The sequence below is a fragment of the Patella vulgata genome, chromosome 5 (genome assembly GCF_932274485.2).
Source record: "Patella vulgata chromosome 5, xgPatVulg1.2, whole genome shotgun sequence".
Lineage (NCBI taxonomy): Eukaryota > Metazoa > Mollusca > Gastropoda > Patellidae > Patella > Patella vulgata.
Window position 1 is genome coordinate 61,453,901 of NC_065883.2, and position 27,497 is coordinate 61,481,397.

Genomic DNA, 27,497 nt, shown 5'->3' on the forward strand with positions numbered 1-27,497 from the left:
CGGAAATGACTATGATTATTACAATTACAACTATTGTTTTAGAAACATAAATGGCGTTACAAAGTTGATGAATAGAAGAATTCCCGTAATCTTTGGATCGGGAGGATGCGTTATTTTATTATAAACAGACAAAAAGAAGGTATTAGGCGTCTTTTTGAAATAGAAAATAAAATATAACAAAACTTCAAAACTTTAAAGAACTCAAAATCCATTATGTCAAAGAGTACACAACTTTTTTTTTCAAATAGTATAACTCAAGAAAGCCTTATCTACTGTCGATATATCTAGGATAGCAGGCTTCCACATTAAAATGATTTGTTATATGTCACACTAACAGAAAATGTTCCACTATTAAATTACACCCACGTAACCTTAGAAGTTATGGGGTTTTTCGGTGTATCCACCATGTGCCGTGTGTCTAGTACGCACGAGGGGGGTGAACAAGGTGGAATTTTTTTTGTTACACTTGAATTTGTAAGATTTCAAATCTTTATATTTTATCTTATTTTGAAACTCGCGTTGTCGAAAAAAACTGTCATCCCTATTTATCTCTAAATGAAAATTTATCTGGGTTACCAATGAAGACATTTTTTCTTTGTTTTCTATGAATGGGTGCGGTGTAAATGTACTTGTAGTTTCACGTCTTAAATTGGTGAAGGAAATGCTGTTTGCATCTTTTATGATAACATTTCAATAGAAGCCCTTGTTAGGAAATTCATCATGCTTGAAATGATGCCCGAAAAGGTTCTTTAGTGGTCCACTAAGTAAAAGAGATCTATCCATTCGGTAGGAACGCAGATGTCCTACACACAATTCTGATGACGCCAACAAAACAAAAAGTGTGAAAAAATATATATGTCGAATTAAGTATTATTTAACCTGTTCTTAAAGAATAGTACAGTCCCGGTTATTTGAATTTGCTTAAGTCATGATAGTTATTTGTTTCGTTAGGTTTTTAATTTGATTATACAGCTGTAGTTTATCATGACCAAAACTACTGCAAAAATATCGTACTTGGTCAACCTTGCGATGTACAATGTTTGTGGATATGTGGAGGTGTTTGTGAGGCTATTACCCTATAATTACGGTATAAAAAACATCTTGTATATGTCCGTCCCATTCTTTACAAACACATTGAAAATCCCCCAAATGATTAATGTTTCTTTTTTCTACGCACATTAACTAGGGTTTTTATACTACACTGGTTCACTATTCACGCCATTTTACCCAATTGTATACCTCTTCGTCCCCCCTTTTTTCTTCTTTCTCAAAGTTTATTTATGCTTGAAGGAAGACGGATTAGCGTTTGGAGATCTAGAAAATTTATATCTATTTTCGATGCAACCTATATGACAGAACCTGTGAACAAATCGATTACATTCGCTTATAAATAGAAAGCTGAGAGGAAATGCTAATACAGTGGATGTTCAAAAACCGAAATCAAAATGTTTTTTGGAGCGGATAATATGATGTAACTATACACTATTATTCACAAATAAAACTTTCAAATTCTTTCTGTGATTGGCATGTGAAGTGAACTAATATTTTGAATAGACTGATCCAAGGGTCTGTCTCGTGTTCAACTACAAGCCGATGACACAGTATTAGACCATGATTTATAGCCGTCAAATCCTTTATTCATTTTTATAAGTTCTTTCTTCAAAGAGTAAAAATGGACGGAAAGAATCCAATAATGAAACACGGAGAATGAGCGTTGAACGCTTTATCTGTACCATACTACAACGTACTGATGATGTACTAAAGTTAGATGTCGCGATTTTGAAAAAACTGTACATCACCTAAAAACAGTGATCTTTTACAATAGCATTTGCAGCAAATTGATCATGACATTTCGTGAATTACAAATCATTATTATTGTGTAATATTAATTAATTTTTGAAAAGTTAATTTGAACGAAAAATGTTCAAAATGAGCAAGCTGTTACAGGAAATTTTGGAATTCAAGCATACGGAATTGTGTGCCAGTATCCAAACCATCCTGAAAGACCCCCCCCCCCCCCAACAAAAAAACAAAAAAAACCCCAAAAAACCCCACCACCTTAAGTCAAATAGTGTTCATATAATATATTAAGTCATCGGCTGAGTTGGTATGATGAGGCTTTTCATTGGTGTGTGCTTCATTTATGTTTTTCGGTGCCCTATTATGATCTGTATGTGGTTTGAAACACAGTCATATTACGTTATCGTCTATTTAGTACGATATTGTTCAACACCATCTTAAGTCAAATAGTCGTAGGCCAAGTTGGTATGAAGAGGCTTTTCATAGGTGTGTGGGTCATTTATGCCCTATTATGATCTGTATAAGGATTGAAACGTTTAGTATGATATCGTTTTATACTCACAATCAAATTATACCACATACAGAAGGATATTGTTTCAAATGTTAAATGTAATTAATGTTTAAAGGTAGCATTGTAACCAAATTTAATGTAGTGTAGGTATGCATCATGTTTTTTAAAATTTAAAGAGACATTTGTGAAACTGAAAGTTAGAATTATTAATCATTTATTTCTACAGAACTAAATAGTTGTGACATCTTACATTTTGACAAGGCTCTCTCACAGCAGTTGTATTAATCTGAGTGAAAGATAAAAATGTTGAAGAAATTAGTATAAGAGGGTTTTTCAACATTGATACATAATTGTTAAGAGTTTCAGCTATAGTAGGAAACAGACCAAGTTATGCGGGCAGTACATATCGTAGGAACATACTGATCTAGCTAGCGTAACAGGTAGTAGGAAATAGGTTGGGCTACCCTAGCATTGTTGGTAGTGGGAAAAATTCAGATCTACTCTAGCACAGTAAGGAGTAGGAGACATACAGATCTACTAAAGCATCGCAGGTGGTAGTGGGGACACAGACCGAGATGCATTGCAGGAAGTAGGCGACAGACTGATCTACCCTAGCGTTGCAGATAGTTGGAGACAGACTGAGCTACTTTAGCATTGCAGGTAGTAGGAGACCGCCTGATATACCCTAGCATTGCAGGTAGTAGGAAACAGACTGGGCTACGCTAGCATTGCAGGTTTAAAAATGCTGTAGGCTGTGTAGATTGACAGCATTAGATCTTTCCTATGCACGACACCAAAATGTAACCAAAGCGCCACTTTGCGTAGCCTTTTTAACAAGTAAAACAGATAACGAAGAAATATACATATATTTTATATGTAAAAATGTATAAATGTAATAAATAATGTGGCTAAATTTAACTATGCGTACCACTATTTTTCTTTTTTGACGTTTATTAAAATATCCCATTGTTCTTTTTGTCAGTATAAGTAACGTTTAATGTGTTTTTAATTTTAATTTGGTAACTTCATGGTAGGCATCATGTGAAATGTCATTAATGAAACGGGCTTTAAAGTAGATAATATTTATGTGGGGTATTATATTATAAGGTATATAACGTTTATAAGTAAAATATAGAAAATAAATCATTTCTGGTAATTGAGTTCTTTTTCAATTTTAAGTCCGCCTACTACATGTAATCCAATTGCTTAGCAATATAAGATGACTACAATCATTTTTTCGCTATATGGACTCCTCGAATGACAAGTGATATCAGGTGTTCTAGAGTTGTGGTCCTGCATTCACAGATATAGACAGGCATTTAAAATGGGCAAAACCTCTAGTAGTAACAAGGCAATTAAATTTCGTGAGATTTTCAAATCGTTCTTTAACAGAACCAGACTATTTGTTTTAAAATCTGCATACTTTAATAATAAGAATACGCATTAGGTGCCAGTAAAACTCAATGTATGACATGCATTCATAATTTAATACCAATTTAAAAATGTAATTACCAATGGTATATGCATATCTAATTTCAATTTTTGTACAAGCTGTTCCAACCAGATGTTTAAAATATAGAAACGATAAGGGTATATCCATTTTTCATATTCAATATTCTAATAACAACGGCTTCAGCAACGTAATGAAATATTAAAATCTTTTTAACACATTTACGTTATTAAATACACGCGTGTACGGTTCAGTTGCTCCGTTACGTTTTGTTCTGTAGTCTTAGTTCAGTATTGGTAACACCTCGTGATCCATAGATATGATTAGACATAATCCCTACAAATTTCAATTAGGGCTTTATTCTTTTATCTCTTGATGGCTCCTATTGATTTTATTCATGTGGTTGTCAGGTGTAAATAATAGCACAGATAAGGCCATTATTACATCACGAACAGTCGCACGGCCTCGATAACATCAGCCCATTCGGCACCAGATATGCAATTTATTAAATATTTACTAAACAAATTTGCGTTTTTCTACAAGAAATAGTGCTTTTATATCTTGATTCATCGGAACAGTGTGAGATCTTGAGTTCAGCATCTTCTTGGCTTGATGGAATTAAGACTATCGTCTGATCTGCGTGTTGTAACACCGTGTATGTTATAAATGGGAATATGCACGAGGGTATTAACACGTAACATAAGAAAGTTGGATAAACTTCGGTTTTATACAAATATTTGTCAATATTATATTATGAAATCTATCCAAAATGAACTTGATCAAAAGCTTTTGTTGGATTATCTGTATTTTCGATTCTGGTTCTTCTCAGTCGACCATGGGTGGAATCTTGCCTGTTGATTTTAAAGAATTTTTGTTGGACGCAACCCAGAAATCTATCAGTTGATCCGCGAATGCCATCTTTTATGAAAACCCATACCAATGGAAAAAATAATTTAAACATGTCAATGTCGCATGTTTGTATATATGTTTTTGCCTTGGACCACAGTCTCAGATTCTTCAATGTTACAATTTGCTGTTGTCCAAAGGGATTTTCATGTCGTGTTCGCTTATGTTTTATTCATTGTTTCCAGTCACTAATTATTTACGTTTGTATCGCTTCACTGAGTTTGTAGTTAGTGGGTGTTTCTTTAGCTTGGTGGTCGTGATAAAAAGTTTCATATATAGTCACTTCGGCATTACTTACCTGTTCGGAATGATGTATAGACTTTCTTCTTTGCTATTTTTAAATGTCCTACATGTCATACTATATGAAAACCTGGGGCCCCAAGTCCATAATTATCTGCAAATTTTGATCTAGGTATGAAAGATGCTCAACCTTGACCTTTTCAATACTGACCAATTAATATACAAAACGTATTATGGAAGTTGCAGATGGACGTTAACTCTACAATCTGCACATAATTTCAGTTATCATTCATCCGCACACCACAGTCTACGCATATTATTCACCCTAACAAATTAATTGAGAAGACACATATGATCAAATTGATTAATTTAATTCGTATTATTGAAGACTATACACATCTTTTTCTGGGACATTATTAAGGTTTCTTGCGTTTTCTATCTTTGTAGGCCTTTGTTAATTTTTAATGATTTCTTGGTATATTGTTATTAAGAAACTCGTAACCGTATTGTTGCTTTTATGAGAGAGAGAGGGAGAGAAATGGAGTTTAACGTCCACTCGACACAAACTAGGTCATTTCGGGACTAACATATGGTTTAATTTTATTTATACAATTCGCTTGCGCGTAGGGGTCTTTAGCAGTGGGAGGAAACCGGAGGACCCGGAGAAAACCCACGAGGTTGGACAGGCGACCCTACTCCTTGCCACGTACAACCGGGAGTTGTTGCTTTTATGAGAATGCTGTTGCTTTTTAAAGAACACAGAAGAATTAGAATGTTTTGGGGAAAGAAATGGTATAATTTCCTTACCGTCTTATATATTTTATGTCGACCTGTTATCGCCAATGTCCCGGAGGTCTTGAAGGTCAACGCAGAAAACAACAAAAGTATATTATTTTAAGTTTTTTGTCATATAATACAATTTGAAGACTTCAGAATCGAGCTGAATACCGATTAAAAAAATCAAATCGTATATTATTTTAAGTTTTTTTTCATATAATACAATTTGAAGACTTCAGAATCGAGCTGAATACCGATTAAAAAAATTATAATAAATATTTGTTTTTGTAGTTGATAAGATTATAAATTAAGATTAACAACTCTAAAAACCTGAATAAGCGGTTACGACGTGTGAAAACAAAAGTCAGAAATCGAAAAGTAAATACAGAATCGGTGTAAATAAATATTGTTTTTAATTCTAACAAACACAAATTATATATTTCTCTAGTTTTTCCTGGCTTATATATCTTGTTAAATTGTGAGAGCAATGGAGATCAGCTGAAAGCAGACGCCAAAAAGATCGCTTTGACCTTAACGTGCACGTGAAGTCACCACAAAAAATCTTGTCTGCAGGAATCGAAAGAATGGTAGCTCTGGACAAGTTTCGTACTTTTTTCATGTCATAGAAAACGTTCTGCGGTCTTTGAAAGACTCTAGATAAACATATTATTGTTTATGTTGTCTTTTATGACTTCGATATCTTGTAGACTATCTATAACGAAAACAATTCGGCAATTAACGGACATTAGTGAAGAACACACACCAAAAAGCAAATGATATTTTTGTTGGGAATTTTTGTGTATAAATTTTCCAAGTACCTGACATTCAAACCTTGTTGATGAGAAAAGCACACCGCAAATAGACATTGTTAACAAGTCTCTCGTAAAAGTAAAGGAAATGCCTAATAATCGTGACTATAAGTAAAGCATTTATTTGCTCATATCAAAAAAGTTTTGACGATTATATTTAAGTACCATGCACGTTTGTAGTACATGTTAATATCCGTCTTACCACACACATAATTATTATTTCATTCTGCACTCTGAAAAATATGCTGATTACAAATGATGCGTGTTAAAAATTAATCGGGAATCCTGACGTTTATATGGCATAAAATCAACCGTTTGTGATAAACGCGTTTATTTGACTCTTGTTCTGGTGAAGTTTTTTCCATGAAATAGAATCCTCCAGGGTTTCTTTCTGACCAACACTTCTTCTACCATATCATACAGTCTTGTTTCCATACCTTCTGTATCTGTTAATAATAATATTACTGATCGCTTCATTTACCCTTTCTGAACTATTATTGATGCTACTCCCCATTTGATGACTTTTACAAACTATTGTTTTGACTTTAAATTCTTAATAAGAGAGTTTCATTGAATAACTACTGGTTTGTAACATACAATTGGGAGGTCTTCCTTTTACATATTTATAGATCAACTGTGATTTGGGTTTGATAAGAGTGTGGCAGATTAAAGGATCAAAGTTATCAAATCCGTCATCGATGGGAAGTTCACATCTCTTTGAAGTTGTAGGCCATTTTCAAAATTGAGTCTTCTTAGGTTTTTAATGAAAATTAATGGACACTTGATTGATTATTTGTGATGGTTTGATTGGTAGGCTGCACTTGGTGATGTCTAAAAATAAAACTAATAGGCAGTAGGTCGATTCTTACAACTTTTGCTGATTTTTTTTTACTTTGCTGCTCTTTGCAATTTGTTGGCTTTTGTATTTGGGGACTTTTTCTTGGACTCGACATGGTTTTCGGAATCTGCTGTTTCTATTGGTAGTTGTAGTATAGAATTCCGGTAGATTTGGCTCCATTATGTATGTGGTTCTCGTTGAACTTTAAGACAATAGAATGTCGTATTTGTACTTAAGTATTAATTGACATTATTTTCTTTTGCACAAATGTTTGAATTTGTCCTTAAGTCAGTTCTGAGACTTAGCATTTGATTAAAACGATTTCGTCGTCTGTCATCTGTTTTTATTTACTTAGGATTTCAATTAACTTGGATTACGAGTTTCAATTCCTCGATATTTTCTTTTCCCGAAAAAGAATTATATGATATGTATCAGTGACGTTAACTGACATGTATGAATAGATGGAGAACAATGTCTTGAGTGCCAACCATTGAAAGATGGAGAATAAAACGATGTTATAGGCCACACACCGAATCTCCTATATCAATCATAATAATGTTTAAAGCCAGTGTTCACGAGAGGTTGAAATGAGCGAGTTTATCACAAGATGCTCTCAAACATATGATATCGCTATTGGTATCCACTCCTACTGTATCGACCAAACATCTCTTTTGTATACAATTCGGCTGTTTTAGACAATTTATACTATTTGGCCAGGATAGTGTTTCATTTAATAGGTCTGTCTGTTTAGTTATTTTGATTTATGTCATCAGATTAAATTTTTCATTCAAGTGGGTTTGTTTTTCTTGCCATTTTCACTCAACTTTGTGTGTTTCGTTGGGTATGGGTCAAGATTAATATTGTATAATACTGGAACGAAGGTGGGGATGTTATTAAAATAATATTTTTATTTTTTTTTGTTGTTGTTAATCTGTAAAGTAAATGCTTTGACGCAATATGGATTTTATGGAGTAGTTTGCAAGCTATGGTTAGCTTCTTAGACCTATATGATACACTACAGTAATCGTAATGGATAGCAATGTATAATATTTGTGGTATTGCGTCGAAAATTACATTTGAATAAGTAATTTGCGCAATCAACGGTTGTCGTTGACATGCCATCAAATGCAATAAATACAGTGAAAACTGACAAATGCAATGTTAAATAATGTATACTGTACCTAATAATGTATACTGTACCTATTAATGCATACTATACCTTTTGTGTATACTATATCTAATAATGTATACTGTACCTTATAATGCATGCTAAACCTAATAATGCATAATCCTAATAATGTATACTAAACCTAACCATGCTTAAAATACCTAATAATGTATACTAAACCTAACCATGCATAATATACCTAATAATGTATACTGTACCTAATAATGTATACTATATCTAATATATTGTGTTTCTATTAATTTATATTGTATCTAATGATGTATACCATACGTAATAATGTACTGTACCTGATAATGCATACTATACCTTTTCTCTATACTGCACGTATATCTAATAATGTATATTAAGCCTAATAATGTATACTATAACTAGTAATGTACACCGTACCTAATAATGTATACTATGAGATATAGCAACAATTGTTAAAATTGTGGAAGGAATAATTCAGCAGGACAATTGAGTTAACTGTACGTATTGTACGCCTGATTGGTTTATACGACTGACTAGACACCTTGAATTAACTTAATAAAGATTTCAATAACTAGTAGGCATGTTTTATAAATTATAGATAAGCTTAGCACTAGATTAAAGGGATAATCAGTCTTCTGTATAGAACGATTAATCGATAATGCGTGACGATTTCGGATTTGCTGGATTTAACTAATGCCTTGCAGAATGCCATAGCACGGTTCAATACCACGTAACTCTGCGTTTATGTCAGTGATCATAGGAATCGATTTTCCTATCCGCACTACGAGTTAACGGCCTTCACAATCATTTTTCAATAAGTTGTTATAAAATACAAGGTGAAACATAAACCCCAATTAATATAATTATTGATCAATATTAGGTCGATGATAGCCTGGAATTTGTCACGAGAATGGATAGGTTTTTTCATGCCATATAGCTTGAGGCTTGCGGAAGCACCACGCTGTTCATTAACAAAATAGTATATCAGCGATTCAATGCTACCAGTCTCTATCATTATGCCTTACTATTTCTTTAACATTTGCTTGATCTTTTTATACGGCTTCCGTTTCTGATAACAAATAGTATGATATCTTGTTCTAATCAATATTTGTATGCAATAAACGTAATTGAAAGGGAATTATAATTTGAGTAGATCCAAGAGTTTAGCGTCTGTCAAAACCAAGTCTTGAATTATCCGTACACAGTTGGACTTGTGGTTTTCAAATTTTGGGACATATTTATCACTAAATAAGGTATTTTTGTAGATATGTGTAGTATTTTCAAGTTATAGTATGGTTTAGGCAACACACGTTTATTTTCCTCTTGTAAAGATATATCATCAAATTGTACATTGGCAGTCATTGTAGATTTTTTCGTTTAATAGAAATTGTATATGGGTAGTCATTGCATATACCTTCGTCTTCTAATGGCACATTACAAAATTGTATATGGGTAGTCGTTGTAGATATCTTCTTCTTGTAAAGATATAATACAAAATTGTATATGGGTATGGGTATAGTCATTGTAGATATTTTCTTCTAGTAAATATAAACTAGAATTAAACTTTTACATTAACCGAATAAACAGTATTCATTAAACTATTGTTTCTAATCGAAGATTAAAACCAAATGTAAACAGTTTAACATTTCTATTACAAACATCCAAACAAAAAAAAATGTGATAATTTAATTAGTAGCCTAATCATTAATAACAAGTAATAAATTCTAATGCTTGCTGTAACAAAAGACAGGCTGTATTCAAATGTTACTATATTTAGTCATGCAGTATTTAAACGACGCAAATTACTGTCACTAGATTAGGTTTCATCTTAAAAATGATCTTGTCATGTGGCTTTGCTGTCTAATTTCAAACCAAGTGAAGTAGCTAATATTTTCAATCTAATTTGTATTATAAGATATTTTTTCAATGTTGAGTTATAAATCGTGTTTGTTATGTTTCTTCAACTGAACTGATTGTTGGCACTAATGTGAAAAGGAAAAAGAAGTCCTGATTATTAGCCGTAGAAAGAAACCATTTCACCGGCACTAGATCAAAAGCGTTTTAATTTTCTCTAGGAGTTTAGACAAGTAATTTGTTTATAATATCTGGTACGTTACTTCACTAATTGCCCACCATCTTGTCAAGAGTGGCTCGTCGGAAAATTTATAGTCCATTTCAACCAACTACTCGAAAAGGCCTAATAACATTTATCCAAATAGACCGGACGATTTCAAGTTAAATTAAATAAACAAGAACTACCAACTAATAAAAGCGAGGAAGATTTACGATTCGAATAAGCAATAAAGAGAATTAATAAATGTAATTAGAAACCTGGAGAAGCGCAAAAATAAAAGAAAATCACACAAAACGTAAGAAAAAAGACGTAATCTGCATTGTTTTCTGGAGATGGCTTTTGAAAAAAGTATAGACTAATTAGACGGCAAAAGGGTAAAGAGAAAAGGTACAAAATAAAAAAAAATACATAAAATTAAAACTGAAAGGTAAAAAGAAGAAGAAAGAGTCAAAGGACTATATGAAAAACGGTGGAAATAAAGTCTCATAATCAAGGTTACTATATTAGAATAAAAGTCAGAAAAATAAATGCAGCTTAAGTCTAATAAAAATGTATTAATTAAAATATCTTCCACCACAATCGAATTTTGCCTGTGTGAGCATAAAATTTAAACTTCTCTTTGAATTTTCAAAATGGAGGTTATGATTTATCATAATTATTGTTGCACAAAGATTAAAACACAAATTCCAAAATACTTCTTGTTTGTTTTTTCATTTCCTTCATATAATGATATTTTCTTCAAAGGCAAGATTACTGGTGCAAATGTATATAACCGCTAACATTACAGAGTTGAGAGACGGCATATATTACTCTGCCGTATTGCTAATATACTATAACTATATGCATGGATGGCACGAACGACTTCTTCTTATCGTCTGCCTTTGATCGTAGCAGAAACCCGGCCATTACAAAAGACGTACATCAACGAAATGTTAACGGTTTCCCCACTCTCGTTATGGCTTTTCGTGATATACGAGCCCCTTTCATCTAACAGTTATTGGACCTCACAAGAAATGAAGATCTCTTCGCGATATACGAAATATATTTTCTGGCTGAGAAGAATAATGTATCGACACAAAAACACAGTCTTCTACATCTTTGGATATTTCTATGCAACGGCTTTCGCCCATCTTTTTTAAAAATAAAATTATCAGTATCACAGTCGTTCTAATCTTCATTTAAGGCAGGACACAATTGGCACCATTTGCCAAATACCTAACAAAGTTTATCTCCTACTTTCAAAAAAGAACAAATTTGAAATCATTGTAAGGAAGAATAGAAACAAAGTGAATGCCTACCGGAAAAATATTACATTACCACCAATTTTATAGAAATTTCAGACCCTATTTCCCCTTTCTTTCAGTCAAAAAAAAAATGGCACTTCTATATATAACAAAGAATTTATGTGGGCTTTTGTTTTGTTGGGTACTTCTTATTGTTATAAAACGGAAACCTCAGAATCTTAAAATGTTACTTTTCATCACAATTCTTTAGAAAATTAAATCTTTTAGAAAAACACGGTCAGTTCTGAATATTTATATGAATGAAATTTATTGTAGGTGGAAGCACAGACATGAAATAATTGCGGTTTTCCTTTTCACTTTTACATTTGGCACCCTTTTCGCACATTCCATCGGATTACATTGTAGAACCGAGTTGAAAACTATTTCCTAAAAGACCCGAGGCTGCTGAATATGTCCAAGAGAAGCGTCAACAGCAGGATAACGGGGCACTTTAGATACTCGTTGAAGAAGTCGTGTTAGTTTTGATGTATAGCCAATGAGTATTATGCATTAAGTAACCATGATAGTGTTTTGGGGGTTCATAAAACTCTACTAGATTATCTAACCGGTAATAAGTGTTGACAAACTAATAGTTTATAACGACTAAAGTAATGCAGTTACGATGTAGGCATAAATTTAAATGTTTTTATCCTATCAAACGATTAATTATATTCACGCCTCGGGGCACGAGTCATTGCCTTGTTTCCTTTCTGAGGTTATTGTTTTAGCGCGTTTTACCGAGATTTGGGATTCACCAAATGCATTTTTTATGAGAAAATAGCCATTTTAGACTTCATAAAGTAGCCTTTATTGTCTTTGTTTTGAATATATGTTTCCGGTGAGACTTGCCACCACTTCGGGCTAATTTGACGAGGGGATGGTTGAGAGACTATCTTAATCAAGACTATTTCGAGCAATCCGGTAACTATGGTTCAACACTGAATATAGACGCGATTATTAAGTCCATAATACTCGTTTTGTCTCGTAAAAAATAACATGAAACGAAACTACAAATTAAGCTGTTTGCGCTTGCCTATCAACAGATGTTGTAGTTCGATCTCGCTTTCTCGGCGAAATCAGTCACATGGAAAACAAGGCGATCAATTTTTACGAGGAAAAAAGGGAAAATGGCTTGAGAGTGTTTATTCTTTAGTATTAGATAGAATTTGAATATAAGATACCGTAAAGCTGCGATACAGGTATTATGACGGTGGACTTTGATGTCGGTGATCAGCTAAAAGGTGTGAAGCGAAGCAAGAGAATTAACGAGGCCCAGCGTTTTATTTTGATATATTTCACATTAGTTAGTGTGTAATAGACGTACTCGTTGATCTCATGCTTAACAATGTTAGATAACAAAAAAATATTCTTAATACCCATATAAGCCTTGTATGTAAATTATTAACTTGTTGTATTTTTCCCATCGTTTATTTTTGATATTCATTCAGGGAAATAATTATTCGTTTTTGTTAACTCTTTGTGTGCTTAAAACAACAGGATTGTCTGTAAATTAAGTCTTTTCATAACTTTGGAAATTACATAAAATAGAAAGTTTTAAAGATTAATATAAAATAGTAAATGTATGTATTTTATAAGTATTACCTTCATAAATAATAATATAATTATTTTGTCATTTATCTTATACTCGTATAATAAATGGATATCACCTGTTGGGTATTTTGTTATCTTTACATACTATAATCTATAACAAAACACAATCATTTTAGAATAAAAATTTAGTTATTTCATTCTCCATTTAAAAAAAAAATTGATTATTTGTCTAGATTTTTTATTAATCCTTTGAAAATGTTATTTGTTAAGGGTTACATGTATGTACTATTTATAACAACCAATAGGGCAATTGTACAACATAGATATTCATTAATTTTAGGTTTTTGAAAAACATTGATATAAAGATCTATGAAAAATCACTCATTAATAAATATAAGCAGTTTTCAATAACTCGTTCTTAAATAGCATGATGGATGGATAGACAAAGGACAAAATATAGTAATTGGAAATTTGTAGTTAGTTTTTATTATAATCGATAATATATAAACATGATAGTGTGTCGCAATTGTTTGATGTCAGTTAATATTTCTATTCTAAACACACGTGCTAAAATGTTATCAAAGATTAGTCCTAAATATAGATTGAATCTAAAAATGGCCGGATTTGTTGGTCAAGGTTTTAGGTTATGATTTGTAATAAATATATCAATGAATTTGTTTACACATGGTCAACTTGTGTAGTATTCGTTTGTAGTGATATTTTTTTGTCCTTTCACTTCTGGGTATAGGGTGGGGGTTGGTTTAAGCACCACGAAAGCTGTTTGATGCACTACGGCATATTGTTTATCTTAAATTTTTCTTCGGTTCTCAAAAAAATTTGGAGGGAAATTATAACGAAGCCCAAGTAGACGCCCAGTTTATCTCAAGTTATTACTAAACCACTAAATAAGATGAAATATAGATATATATAGCTGTAATATCTCGTTCAAGCTAGCCTAACATATAAATAAACAAATATTTTAAATTGTGATAGATGGTGGTATTAGAAACATATAAATAAATATTTTAAAATCCTTACCAATAGTATAAATATAATACTTGAATTAGTTTTAAAATGAGACCGATATCATTACGATTTTTAAAAATGTAACGATATTAGTTATATAGTTGCAATAAATCTTAGATAATTCGATGATTGTAAAATAGCTATCATTGAAATTGACAACCTATCAATCATGTCTTAAACATAACTACATCTATTTCATCATCCGTCATCAACAATTAGACTTTCAATCGTGAAAAATCATAACTTTAGGAAAAAATATGAAATCAACCGTTTATTGAAATATTACTTTAAGTGGAAAATCAAGAATACATATTTGAATGTCTGAGCTAGATATATAAGAAATAGCCCCAAGTCCCTGTGTTTATTTAAAAACATCGAGGTGATAACCCCCGGCGTTTTTCCTTTGATGTTTATGATATAGACAAGTGATTAATCATGATAATACTTTCTCGACCTTTCACAACTTATATAGGTACATATTTAAATATGATCAATGGATATGTTGTCGATTTTCTTTAAAATAAAAAGATTTACTGACTATTTTATTGAATATATAAGTGCATATAATTTGTGTATTATTGAATAATATTATGGGCTTTTTTGTTTTCTTGTTTTAGCTTTTTTTTAAATTTTGTCTTTCTGTGATTTTTAAAAAGAAAAAAGAATGATTTACTTAATATAAAATAATAAAGTCTCTGAATGTCTTTTGAGGGATTAAGAAATCTCTACAAACTACATCAAAAAAAGTATAGAATCTCTGGAAGGAATATCAGTTCGAAAATGAGTAAATGTCCTTCAGTATTTACAAAGGTTACGATAAATTGAATATCTGCCACACATTCAACCTCCTCTGCGGGCGATATAAACGGAATATGGTCAAACGCCATCGCCATATATAATCGTCGCTACCATATTTTGATGGACCCCATGTTAATTCGATCGAATCCAAACCGGAAGATTATCTAGCGTTGGTGTTTTGATATTGTTATCTCAATTAAATGATCAATTTGAGTACATTTCGCGTTAATTAAGCTGTGCAAAATTGACAGTTTCCAAAAAATACAAATTGTTCTTTCACTTAAGGTGTTTTTTTTAGAAAATTTAACTATTAGATAACGAAAGGATAGTTGTTGTCCCAAATTTATATATAGGCTACTAGTATGCATTTTGTTTAAGCTCAGCGATAATGTATCACCATAAAAGTATATTTCATAATTTCATGATTCACATTAATGATGACAAACAAATATTTGCCGAATTGAATTTGCCCAAAGTAGATATTACGAATCCCCTACACTCATTTTTTGTAAAAAAAAAAAATCCACATTGTAACGTAACTGTGGAATTTTATAAATACGCATGAATATTCATAAATGCTTTATAAGGATAACATCAATTTCACAAGTAAGGGGCCGTAAATCAAGATATTACGACTAAAGTACGGCTCCGTCTCCTCTTCAACGACGAGATAAACATATGCGACTACTCTTTAGTTTTATAACTAAAGATAATCAAGTTATAAATTATCACAATATGTATCTTATAAAACATATATATTCCAAGTCATAATTCATATTCCAAGTCATAATTCACATTCTAAGTCATAATTTATAGTCAAAATCTTAATTCATATTTAAAGCCATAAATTCATATTCATAATCATAATTCATATCCACATAATGTTTTTAGGGGAATTCGAAGCCATATTGATATTGAAGTAAATCATAACTGAAGCCTTGTTTCTATTCAGAGTTTAATTTCATATTGAATTCTTTGACATATCTGTTGAAGAAGATACTTCGACCATTCAAAATATTTTGGACAAGGGTTTGATCACTAACTTTCATTACTTTGTTTTGCTTTGTTTCTGTTGTTTTATTTCTAAACTCTTTTTTTTATCCATTTCAGAAACAAAGGGCAGAAAAAAGAGAAAGCCGTATACACGTTACCAGACAATGGTCCTGGAAAATGAATTTTTAAGCAGCTCATACATAACTCGTCAAAAACGGTGGGAGATATCGTGTAAACTTCAATTATCAGAGAGACAAGTTAAAGTGTGGTTTCAAAATCGACGAATGAAACGAAAGAAATTAACTGAGAGAACTAAAGCGCGGGTTGGTGACGATGATAGTAAAGACTCTTGTATCCAGCCTAAATCTGAACCTCACATTAGACAGTGTACGGCAGTAGATGTTTAACTCTTAATTCCCTTTTAATGCTCACTTCCGGTTTAAAGTAACGCTCATTTCAGTGTCGCAGAAAAATGAAATTGTGTCTGTGATTGGATGAAGTTGTTGTTTTTTGATATTAAATGCCAAACAACATAAGACTAGGCTGAAGCCGGGCGTTGGTGGGTCAAGCTTTGGTCATGCCAGACAGTGAAGGGAGGTTGTTAATTATGAACACATTGGGCGGATCCGAGAGAGGCGTTCAAAGGATCAGTAATGCGCCACCAACAGTGGTCGTGTTAAGGACAATAGTATATTTCCTTCATAAACACAAAACTTCGTTTCGTCTCATAAACTGTACACAAAAATAGATAAACTGGTCTTGCGTGTCGTCCATATAATATCCAGTTAAATTTTCAGAACTGCAGCCAAGCGAACAAACACGCATTGACACAAAACTGAATTGTGATTGTCGTAAATAGACTATGGCCGCATCAATGTATTTGTGGTTGTCGTCAAAGGAATACTTCTTCAGCATGATGACTTCAAATGATAGAAGAATGCATAAATTGAATGTTTGACGAATGAATGAATGGGAGAGAGAATGAGAAAGTGTTAATTATGAATGGACCTGCACTTATAGTATTGTCATTGTGTATTTTATCTGTTATCTCCGAAAATTAATTGTATACATTTTACGGCCCAACGCAATGAGGAATCGTCAAAATAGTAAAGATAAATAAGGACAATATTCTCTTGAAAGAGGATTTAGAAATGCCGAACTCTTGCCACTGAAGTTTTGATGTCATTTTATTGTCATTTCTTTTTTAGGTAAAAGATAATAGCTTGTTATTTGTTTTCCTATTAAGTGCTGTTCTTATATGTTCAAACGTTTCGGTCTTTGTAGTTACAACTTTCTTGTGTTGATTTTTACCAATATCAGTGCTATGTTACAAAATACGTGTTACTGTATATTTCTTTTTTGTTAAGGAGAAAAATGCGATAATCCTGATGATCTGAAACAGTCGAAAAATTTAGGAAACAGTCGTCTCCATGAAAACCATTAGTAAAAGTAACAATATGGCGTAGGTGATTATAAGAATATAATTGTTGTATTATGTCGTAGAATAAGTATAATGTTTATAATGTTTATCAAAGGTACATTTTGTATTTGATGTCAACCATTTTTCTCCAGTGCTAGAAGTAGTTGTACTTAATTGTCTGACTCCGGTGTGAATTATTATTATAAAAAAATAACAATAAAGACGACACGACCGTTGAGGCAAACTTGATTAGTTTCATCAATAAGTTGATATTACTGCAAGATTAAACTTAAAAAAAGATTGAATATTTCTTTTCATTTCTTGTTATTTATATAATTTTAGCAACTTGTATAAAATATGTTCTGTTTTTTTCAAAATAATTCTCAAGTTCAGTTATTTGGGGGATTTTCCGTAGTTAATATTTAGATACCGATTTAATTAAATAAAATTTACTAAGACAGGTTAAGTTCCGATAAAAGTGAATCTATTTGAATAGCCTGAGTGTTTATAACACTGCTCTGTTGTATGTAAATATTAAGGCATCTTTCAAAACGCATCAACATTTATTGTCGTTCATTTAAAACTAGAATTATTTATTGTGTTAAAAGGAAAGTAATGAACCAATGAAATATATTTTAGAATAATTTATGTGGCTAGTTGCAGATTAAGATATTCTGTTGAATCAAAGCGGGTCCTAATGATTGATTAATATGAATATTTTGTTAAAATATTTATTGTCTTTATCGATTCAAAAAGAATCTCAACTTAAAAGTCGGCTTAAAAATACATAACCATTTGTAAATAATTCAAAATAAACCACATAATATTTTATATGAAAAGCAACAAAATTATAAATTTGCATCTTTCTCTTTGATATTTTTTTTGTATTTTTGTTGCCACAAGTAAAATACCATTTGCAACATTTTAAGTCGGCTCAAGGTTTAATACTTTTTAGGAGACTGGTTCTGATTAGCTTGATCTATATAATATTATAATCTTCGCTTTTAGGAAAATTTGCCTGCGTTGGATACAATTAATACTAATATAATAAAAAATATGGGCTATATGAATTGTTTAAAAGTCGCTGATCGTCATTTAGCTTTCTTTTATAGAAATATAAAATATACCGAAAAGGATTATTGGATATTTAATTAAGACAATAAAATCAAAATATCAACGGTAGATAATGTTCCGGCTTGGATACCGAATTTATTGTTTCTTTGTTCACATGGAACTGGACTATTTTAGGCCCAACTTTAACAATATTGCAAAGGATTAACTGACGATCGGAGACTTTAAATAAGAAGTAATTAAACGTACACTGCTTTAATTCTGGAGGTTGCTTGGGTAAAAAAAACCCCACAGTGTCATTACTCCCACAAAATACGGGTTACAACAAAACCCTGTTAAAGATACTATCGGTACGTTTCAAATGAACACATAGCTTTATACTATACTTAGATTATTTTATTATCTGATGTATTACTGAATGACGAGCTTTTATATGAAAAATTCATATTCAAGGTTTTCTACATATCCGTAAGTTTGAGAAAGTTATCAAATAGAGCATCTTTAAATATTTGAATTTTGATAACAGGCTTACGTGCAGATGTCACGTATAGTAAGAAATGAACCAATTTTGGGGGTTGTGGTTTTTAATTTAACTTTTTACAAGGTTCACTATATGATTAATGAAGATCATAATATTATATCGATACAAAGGTAAAATATGTTTTCTTTTTTTAACAAAAATATTAATTAAATAAGTTTTTGATTTGCATGTTGATCACACATCGATATCATTATTATTGTACAAATATGTGCCGAGTTTTTATTTGTCAAGTCATCTCATTTTAAAGGTATTAATTTATCAGGAGAATGATAAAATATAATAAATGTGTTGTTACAAAGTTCTGTATTTTCTATTTTACTTCACTGGCCTCTGTTCGAGAATGTACCGGGTTAGAATCCCGATTTTATTCGTATATCATTAGGGATTTTTTAAACCCGGTTCTCACAGCTAGGTGGACTCGGATGAGACAAAAAACCGAGGACCAACCCCGAAGCAGAGGAAGCGGAAAGGCCCCTACCCGAGCAAACGTTTCCCTTTTGAATTGCCCACGTTACCATGGAAATAAAACATACAACATGGTCGAAAGATTGTTGACGTGACTTTCAGCTCCATTCCATTCCGTTCTAATCCAGTATTTTATGTTCTGTAAAATCTAAAGATGACCCTTACAAGGGCAAGTGCGTAAAGCTATCGTTCCAGTAGTTCCCTGCCCACCTTTCCCACAGCACAGTCTGCCTTAAATGGACATCAACAGGATAATTTAAGTTACATTGAATATAGCACAAAAGACAGATGAAATTATATGGGGATTAACATTCTACCCTTCTGCACAGATTGGCCTAATGAAGACGGGCATACGCCATACAGTAATGGAAATTTTGACCGGACAGCGGCACTACGGCCTACTCTTATATCGAATTCCATTTCTCTGTCAAGTTTTCTTTTACGTGCACGCCAATGTGTAAATAGGACCTCGGGTTTTTCATACTACCCGATTGACTATACGTTTTCCGGAAACCAATCACAGAAGGGATTGTGAATCGAGGGAACAATGTGATGGCTCTTTACGTCCTGTAAATAACATATATGGATGCCTGTAGACAGAAGGGGTAGTGGAGAGGATTGCCAAAATTGTGCCATGAGCGCCATTTTAAACCTAAGTCTATTTTAGATGTCTTCGACCCTAATATGCCAGTCTGCAAACGGTTACTTCCCTAACTTCTAATTAGAAATGTCCGCATAGAAATAAAAGGTGTAATATTTTGAATGGGTCCATTGTTCCGACAGAATGGAGTTGACTTTACACTTCTCGTCAACACACAGGCCATTTTGAGACTAACCATGAGGATTCTATGTTTTCCGGTGTTTCGTGTACCTGTTTTCTGCTTCTCCTTCTTTGAATTCAATATGTTAATGGGTCATTTACAATCTATGGCATAACCAGACGGCTAGAAATGCAATGTATGAGCTCTTGCAAAACTTCGGATTTTAAACTTTTAAACACTATAATAGAGACACGGGGAGGGTGTGTGGGGGTGATTTATACCTGTCGGGTGATTCTAGTGAATAATTATTTTGCATTTATAATATCTGGTCGAAAACGACCAGGTGATGTTACACACCAAGAATGGCTACGAATGCGAAATTTCTAGCGAATGGACACAATAGGTTTCCAAGAATTATAGGTGCCATGCAATTTGTTGTTTAAACGGAGATTTTACGTCCACTTCCACCTCCAGACGATATTGCAACCAATCCAGTCGTCTAATCTTGACAATTCAGTGATAAGGGGAGGTAATCTGCGAAAGATCAGGAAGCAGACCACCATTAAAGAGGCAAATCACCATGAAATCTCACTATTTTGTAGTAGTTCGTCTGTTTATAGCACCCCCACCGCTTTTCTCCCCTTTAGTATGCCCATTTTTGTTCATTTTTTGGTCTAGGATGGGCGAAGAAGATTTGAATTAACATTTTCTGCCAGGTTTTGGTAAATGTTCATGATTTAGAGGCGGAAGGATAACAGAGTCATCAGGTTGGTTACGGTGATATGTACAGCGAATATCTACATGCGTTTAGTATACTACTTCAAGTTTTGTTGGCCAGACTCGTACAAATTTTGGTGCAAATACATGGCCCTTTGTTTCTCTTTGTAGTGAAAACCATGGTGAAAAATTGGAGCCGGGCAAAGAGACAGAATTGACATTGAAGTCAGTGGGGAAATTAATGATTGTCTGCCTCCATCAGACCACCAGTTATTTCTCATATATCGGTATCCATTAATGTACACGTAGTTCTTCTACGGTATTCACCAATGCAATTTCTTCTATGTACAATGTGGCCTGCCTCCAACAGATCTCAGACAAGACAATTTCTTGGACACTGCAAAAACAAAAAGAAAGTACGCTGTTTTATTGATATTTAAAGACGTGTTCCAAAGACTAGCCCGAAGAAAACGGTATTGTTTAATTATTCATCCAAACTTCTTAACCCTGCGTTTCTATTATGAAATGAAATCGGGTTTAAAGTCCCAAAGAAGACGGCCATACGCCAGGCCGAATAACAACTGTTAATGGCTCTTTTACGTACATGAATACGTCTACGCGGGACTTACCGCCACATCCTAACGATTAGCCCTCCTTCCTGCAACACTGACAAGGGGGAACCACGCCAGAAAATCCAGAGGAACGTATTCAGCCAACACCGGGGACGAACCCAAAACCCACTTGTTAGCGTTTCGCCGCGACCCCCTTTTCTAGTATATGATAAGCTTGCTTGACAGATATGCAGTTTTAATAAAGTAACTATCATCGTTTATCATAAATGCAAAGCAAGAGAATACATTTTAGAGGGGTTTCAAAACACAAATAACATCAATCAAACTAACGCACAGTCATGTGACAAACCATTTGTCATTTACAGTGTTTTAAGCATTCGCCGATTACAAATTCTTTTGTTTTAAAAATTCAAATCTGAGACAAAAGATTTATTTAGTTTAAACAATTTGCTTTGCTTTTGTATTTAAAACGCCACTTGCGATTTAATGTAAAATAAAGACAATGAAAATATCACACAAGGCTTGTATTGTTTATCAAATCAAATTATATTTGAATAATGTTTATAGTTTGAAAATAAGAAAACGGCCTTTAAAGAAATAAGCACTGTCTAAAACCTTCATAATGTTAGTTAAAACTTTTAGTAACGTAAGAAAACTGTTAACGTAAGGAGCTAAATCTCTATATATATTCTTTGGCACATAGAAATGAACACAAATGGATCGCAACGCATACAATAATGTAATATCAATGTACATGTATATAGACTGATTTACATTCAATCGTTTCTGTTTTTACTGTAATTTGTAATCAGTTATTTGGCGAAATACGACGCGAAGAATCCAAACTTAATGGCAGTCTTTGGCGCATTCTCCTGTGGGATATGTTTAGCCTCGTTCATCGAGTCGTTTCATTACAAAGCATTCTTGCACGCGATTTGTGTGCCAATTTTAAACTTTTCATTTTGTCTTAAATATTGGATAACAGAAGCCCATCTTTTCACGGTAAGATAACAGCATCAATGTTGATTTAAATCGACCAATACGTCGTGTTTGCAATGTCGAAATTTTTGGATGATATTGAGTTAGAGACTTGCCTCTTTTAAAAGACCATTTCCATTGCCAAGGCATGGAGAAATTAAAGTTTTTAATTTGTGAATGGCTGCATTCTTAAACATACATTATGCAAGAGCCAAATCTGTCTATTGCAGGTCTTTCTTTAGGCTTGAACTGTTATCTAAATTATTAATTAGACTTTAATTAACATATCCAGACCATAATCAACTCTATATGGTTATGCTAGCCTGCGATCTTTACTGGATTATGAGCCGATTTACTGCATAACTTTCCTTCTCGATTTAACAATCAAATGGATAATCGAGACTATGCTGTTTATTGTACTGACTTTAGTAATGATGATCGAAGCTAGGCGGAAATTCCAACCGCTTAGTTCTCGGTTCATAGTGGATCAATTTGAATGAAATTTTCAGCAAATTGCCTTTACATTATCTAGTTTTTAACTAATATAGTGAGAACTGCCAACTCGTTATCGAATCTCCCATAATGTATCTTTAATGAATGAATTAAACACTACAAGAAGCTGCCCTTAAAGTAGTTAAATCCCTAACTCAGTATCATCCAAAGTCTTCGACATTGAACACAGGAATTATTTGCCAATTTAAATCAACATTGATGCTGTTATCTTACCGGGAAAAGATGAGCTTCTGATATCCAATATTTAAGACAAAATAAACATTTCCCATTGTTTCCAATTTGTAACAAGGGACTCGAAGAACGAGGGTAGACATATTCCACGAATCATGTCAAACAGTGACCTCATATTCTTATCTTTAGAGCATGCGCAACAAATACTATCGGTGTAGACTGGAAAAACCAGACGCTACGGATTGTCATTCGACTGAGACTTCTGGCGTACTTCGCCGAACATAACTGATAAGAATTTACAGTAAAACCCGAAACGATTGAATGTAAATCAGTTTACATAGAGTCATATTGCATTGCGTTGCTATCCATTTGGATGGTCCAGTGGTTAGCGCGTGCGCGCTGTAACATTAGCTATGTCATTGAGTCAACTGGAGTAGATTCGATTCCCCGGTTCTACGTGACAATGAGTAGAGACGCCTTGTCCAACTTTGTGGGTTTTCTCCGGGTCCTCCAGTTTCCTCCCACAGCTAAAGACCAAAACGCGCAAGCGAATGATTGAAATAAAATTGAACCATATGTTGGCCAGTCCCGAAATGACATAGTTGGTGTCGAATGGACGTTAAACCCCATGTCTCCCTCTCGGTGTTAATTTCTATAGGTCCCAAATATTAGCGATTTAGTTCCTTAAACTGCTCATTTTACTGCAAACCACAAAATGATAGTGACAGGTAGAACTACATCACGAAAAATTAATTTGTCGCGAGAAATTGTACTATAATTATTATAAGCTGCATCGTATCGTCAGTAAGCTAGACTATTAATTCGGGATTTAAAATGACATTTTATATCAATCCCATTGCTTCGAAGTTAGCTCACACCTGAATTAATACTTTGAATATTCAAAAGGACAGACTTTACAAAAACAGTTTTCAAAAGAGGAGGAGGGCGTGGGGTTTAGCAATCTATTTCCTCCATTTTCTGAATCTGATCATGGAAAATGCATGATGAATTATGGACCACAAATGTAGACTATACCAATTGATTGACAATCAAGAACCACGTGACTTATTTCAGTTAGCGACGCCATGAAATCATTAAAATTGATACTACTTCTTTTCGACAACGACTTCATCATTTTCAGTAGCCTGCTCGTAACGAATTCCTGTCTGGCTATTATTTATTCAGATTTAAGACAACTCCATCCCATTTTTGAATGGCGTTTAAGACATGATATCCCCGAACCATGTCTCTTACTCAGAATAAATCATATTATTTTAGACATGAAACATGCTGCTGATGAAAACATGTTGCCCAAGTCAGACAAAACCAAGATTTTGACGATGTGGGGATAGCTATGTCAGGACCAGTTTTAATTTCCGTCAACGAGACAGGTTTTGGTTCATAATGAGATAAAGTTTTGAATAAATTATAATTATTTTAAAGAGACACGTCTAGAAATATACTGGAATTTCAAGCATTGAAAAGTAGCGAGAATAAGTTTACTCTAAAATGATTCATTTGGAATTTTAGATGACATCACAAAAAAAAAACAAACCGAAACGATAAAACACCAATGAATTATTTATTAATATTAATATAATTTTAATATTTAAAAACATAAATTAAATAGTAAGTGCGCTATGGACCAGGAACCGAGCATGACGTCATCGTCGTCATCTTAGAAATGTGTCTTCATATGAAACATCGAAGTCCCATTCGGCAAAGCTCGACAGACTCCGGTACCCTACATCTAACCTCGGCTGTATGAGGGTAAGTGATATGCAGCTACACCCATACAATTGTGATGTGGCTATTACTTATTAGGAAAACTTGCCGCTTTTAGAAAGAAATTCTCCAAATGGCTTCTTCGAAGAGTGTGTAGCGTTTTCATTGCCAAGTTGTCCTTTTTGTAAAAAAGAAAATCGGATAAACTTGAAAGAAAAACAAACAAACAATATACAGTTTCTTGAGATAAAATACTGTTCACAGACGTCTTCATGGGCGCCGCCATTTGAAATCTGGGAACTTGAAAGTAGTTCATACAGCCGCGGTTATATGTAGGGTACCGGAGTCTGTCGAGGTTTGACGAATGATCGAAGTTTGTCAACCGATCCGCAATTCTTCAAGGGTCAAGTCAATCTCCCAAGCAGAGTTGTCTTCCCTTGCAGTTCACACTAAGCCTGCTAACGGCTAATTTGACTACGCACCAAGATGCTTGGTATCGATAGATATTAATAAATAATACGATAAAAAACAAGAAATAAATGATAGTACATGTACATTTGTTCTATTTCTATAATAAAATAGAAAGGTGGCCATACTTATAAAATAATAAAGTGTTTACAAATATATAGGGGTTAAAGGGTCGTAAACACGAACTGCGCATGTCATCGTGCTAATTTTAGAATATATACACGTGGATCGGTTTACTTTTATGGCGCGATCGGAAGACCCAATATATTTACACACGAAACAAGCAAATTTAGACTGTTTTTTTTTCTTCTGAGGGGTAGTTAATTGATAACATTTTCCCCTAAAATTGACTTAACCTCATTTAAGTATTTACAACGCCAGGAACTTTTCTGGCACGCCATTTTCATCATGTATTTAATCATGAATTAAGAGCATAGTCCAAAAGAAGATGAGCTTAGCGAGTCTAGCATTAGTGATCGTTTGTGTTTATAAATCCATTATCTCTTCAACATTTGCGACACACACTGTTTCATGCGCACAGCGGAAGTGTTTTTTAGTTCATCGGGATTTTAATTTGCGCATTGATTTGTTCATTAAATATTACCGATTATCCGAGTCTATTTTATATGAATGGCCATAACCATATCGTGTACCTAATTAACTGTTCTTGGGTGCAAATCGGTGACATTTGTTTCGACAATTTGATTTTATGTTAAATATGACAAAATGTGGCACATCATAAAGCTTTGTATGGCCTCGACATCATGACGTCACGTGGCAAGCAGTAATGACTGCGCCCATGAAAACGTAGAAAAGCTTCAAAAAATATATCATATATTTTTTTCGTTCTATAAAACCTTCAGAATTTCTATAAATTATTGTTATCTACTTTTTAAAATGGCCTTTAAATGGGTATCAAAAGAATAGCACACCCCTCTCTCTTTAAGCCAGTGGTTCTCAACCTTTTGTTGGTTGCGACCCCACTCCAGAAACCATCATCTGATTGCAACCTCCCGAAGAACAAAATCACCTTTTACTATGAAACGTCATCATTATTTACAGATCAAAATATTGTAATGAGACAATGAGGAAACACATCATGAGTCTGAGAGAGGAAAGAAGATTGAGACGTGGCAATAGGTGAATAGATCAGAGATTTATATACTTTTCATAAAAAACATACACAGCATTACACAAATAGCCCTCATCCCCACATTTAAGTAATACACAAAATAAGACGACTGTTAAGTGTTTTTGGGGGTTCCATTAATAAAGAATCGTTGTGGAGTCGCATGCCACAGGTAAAAGCAACTGAAACTGCAAGTTATCAAAATGTTCAGTTTTGCTCTTGGATACGTGTATTTCTTAAACATACATTATGCAAGAGCTAAATTTGTCTATTGCAGGTCTTTCTTTAGGCCTGAAATGTTATCTAAATTATTAATTAGACATTAGTTATAACCTATCCAGACCATAATGGTTATGCTAGCCTGCGATCTTTAGTGGATTATGAGCCGATTTACTGCATAACTTTCCTTCACGATTTAACAATTAAATGGATAATCGAGACTACGCTGTTTATCGTACTGACTTTAGTAATGATGATCGAGGCTAGGCGGATCAATTTAACTATTATAGTGAGAACTGGCAACTCTTTATCGAATCTCCCATAATGTATCTTTAATGCAGACTCCTCAAGAGTGATGAACTTTGACGATATTATTTGATCAGTTTCGCGTTGCAGTGACTGCTTTAATATTAGAGTATCATGTTAAAGAATTCCAGACATTTCATCACACGTGTCCTTTTTGGGTTATTTGTGTCCGATGTTTCGAACAACCTTCTTTATATATATGTACGTGTCTATATAGTAAGTGACA

At 33.3% G+C, this 27,497-nt stretch overlaps 1 protein-coding gene across 3 annotated transcripts in view; it reads left to right on the top strand.

Moving 5' to 3' along the window:
• The window catches only part of LOC126821637 (homeobox protein abdominal-B), an 80,020-nt gene extending 60,484 nt beyond the window's left edge, over positions 1-19,536 (top strand). For all 3 annotated transcript variants that reach the window (XM_050550098.2, XM_050550097.2, XM_050550096.2), the window contains one exon: positions 16,333-19,536. In XM_050550098.2, the coding sequence (XP_050406055.1) occupies positions 16,333-16,622 (290 nt within the window). In that variant the 3' untranslated portion in view covers positions 16,623-19,536. The remainder of the gene's footprint in view (positions 1-16,332) is intronic.
• The last annotated feature ends 7,961 nt before the right edge of the window (positions 19,537-27,497 follow it).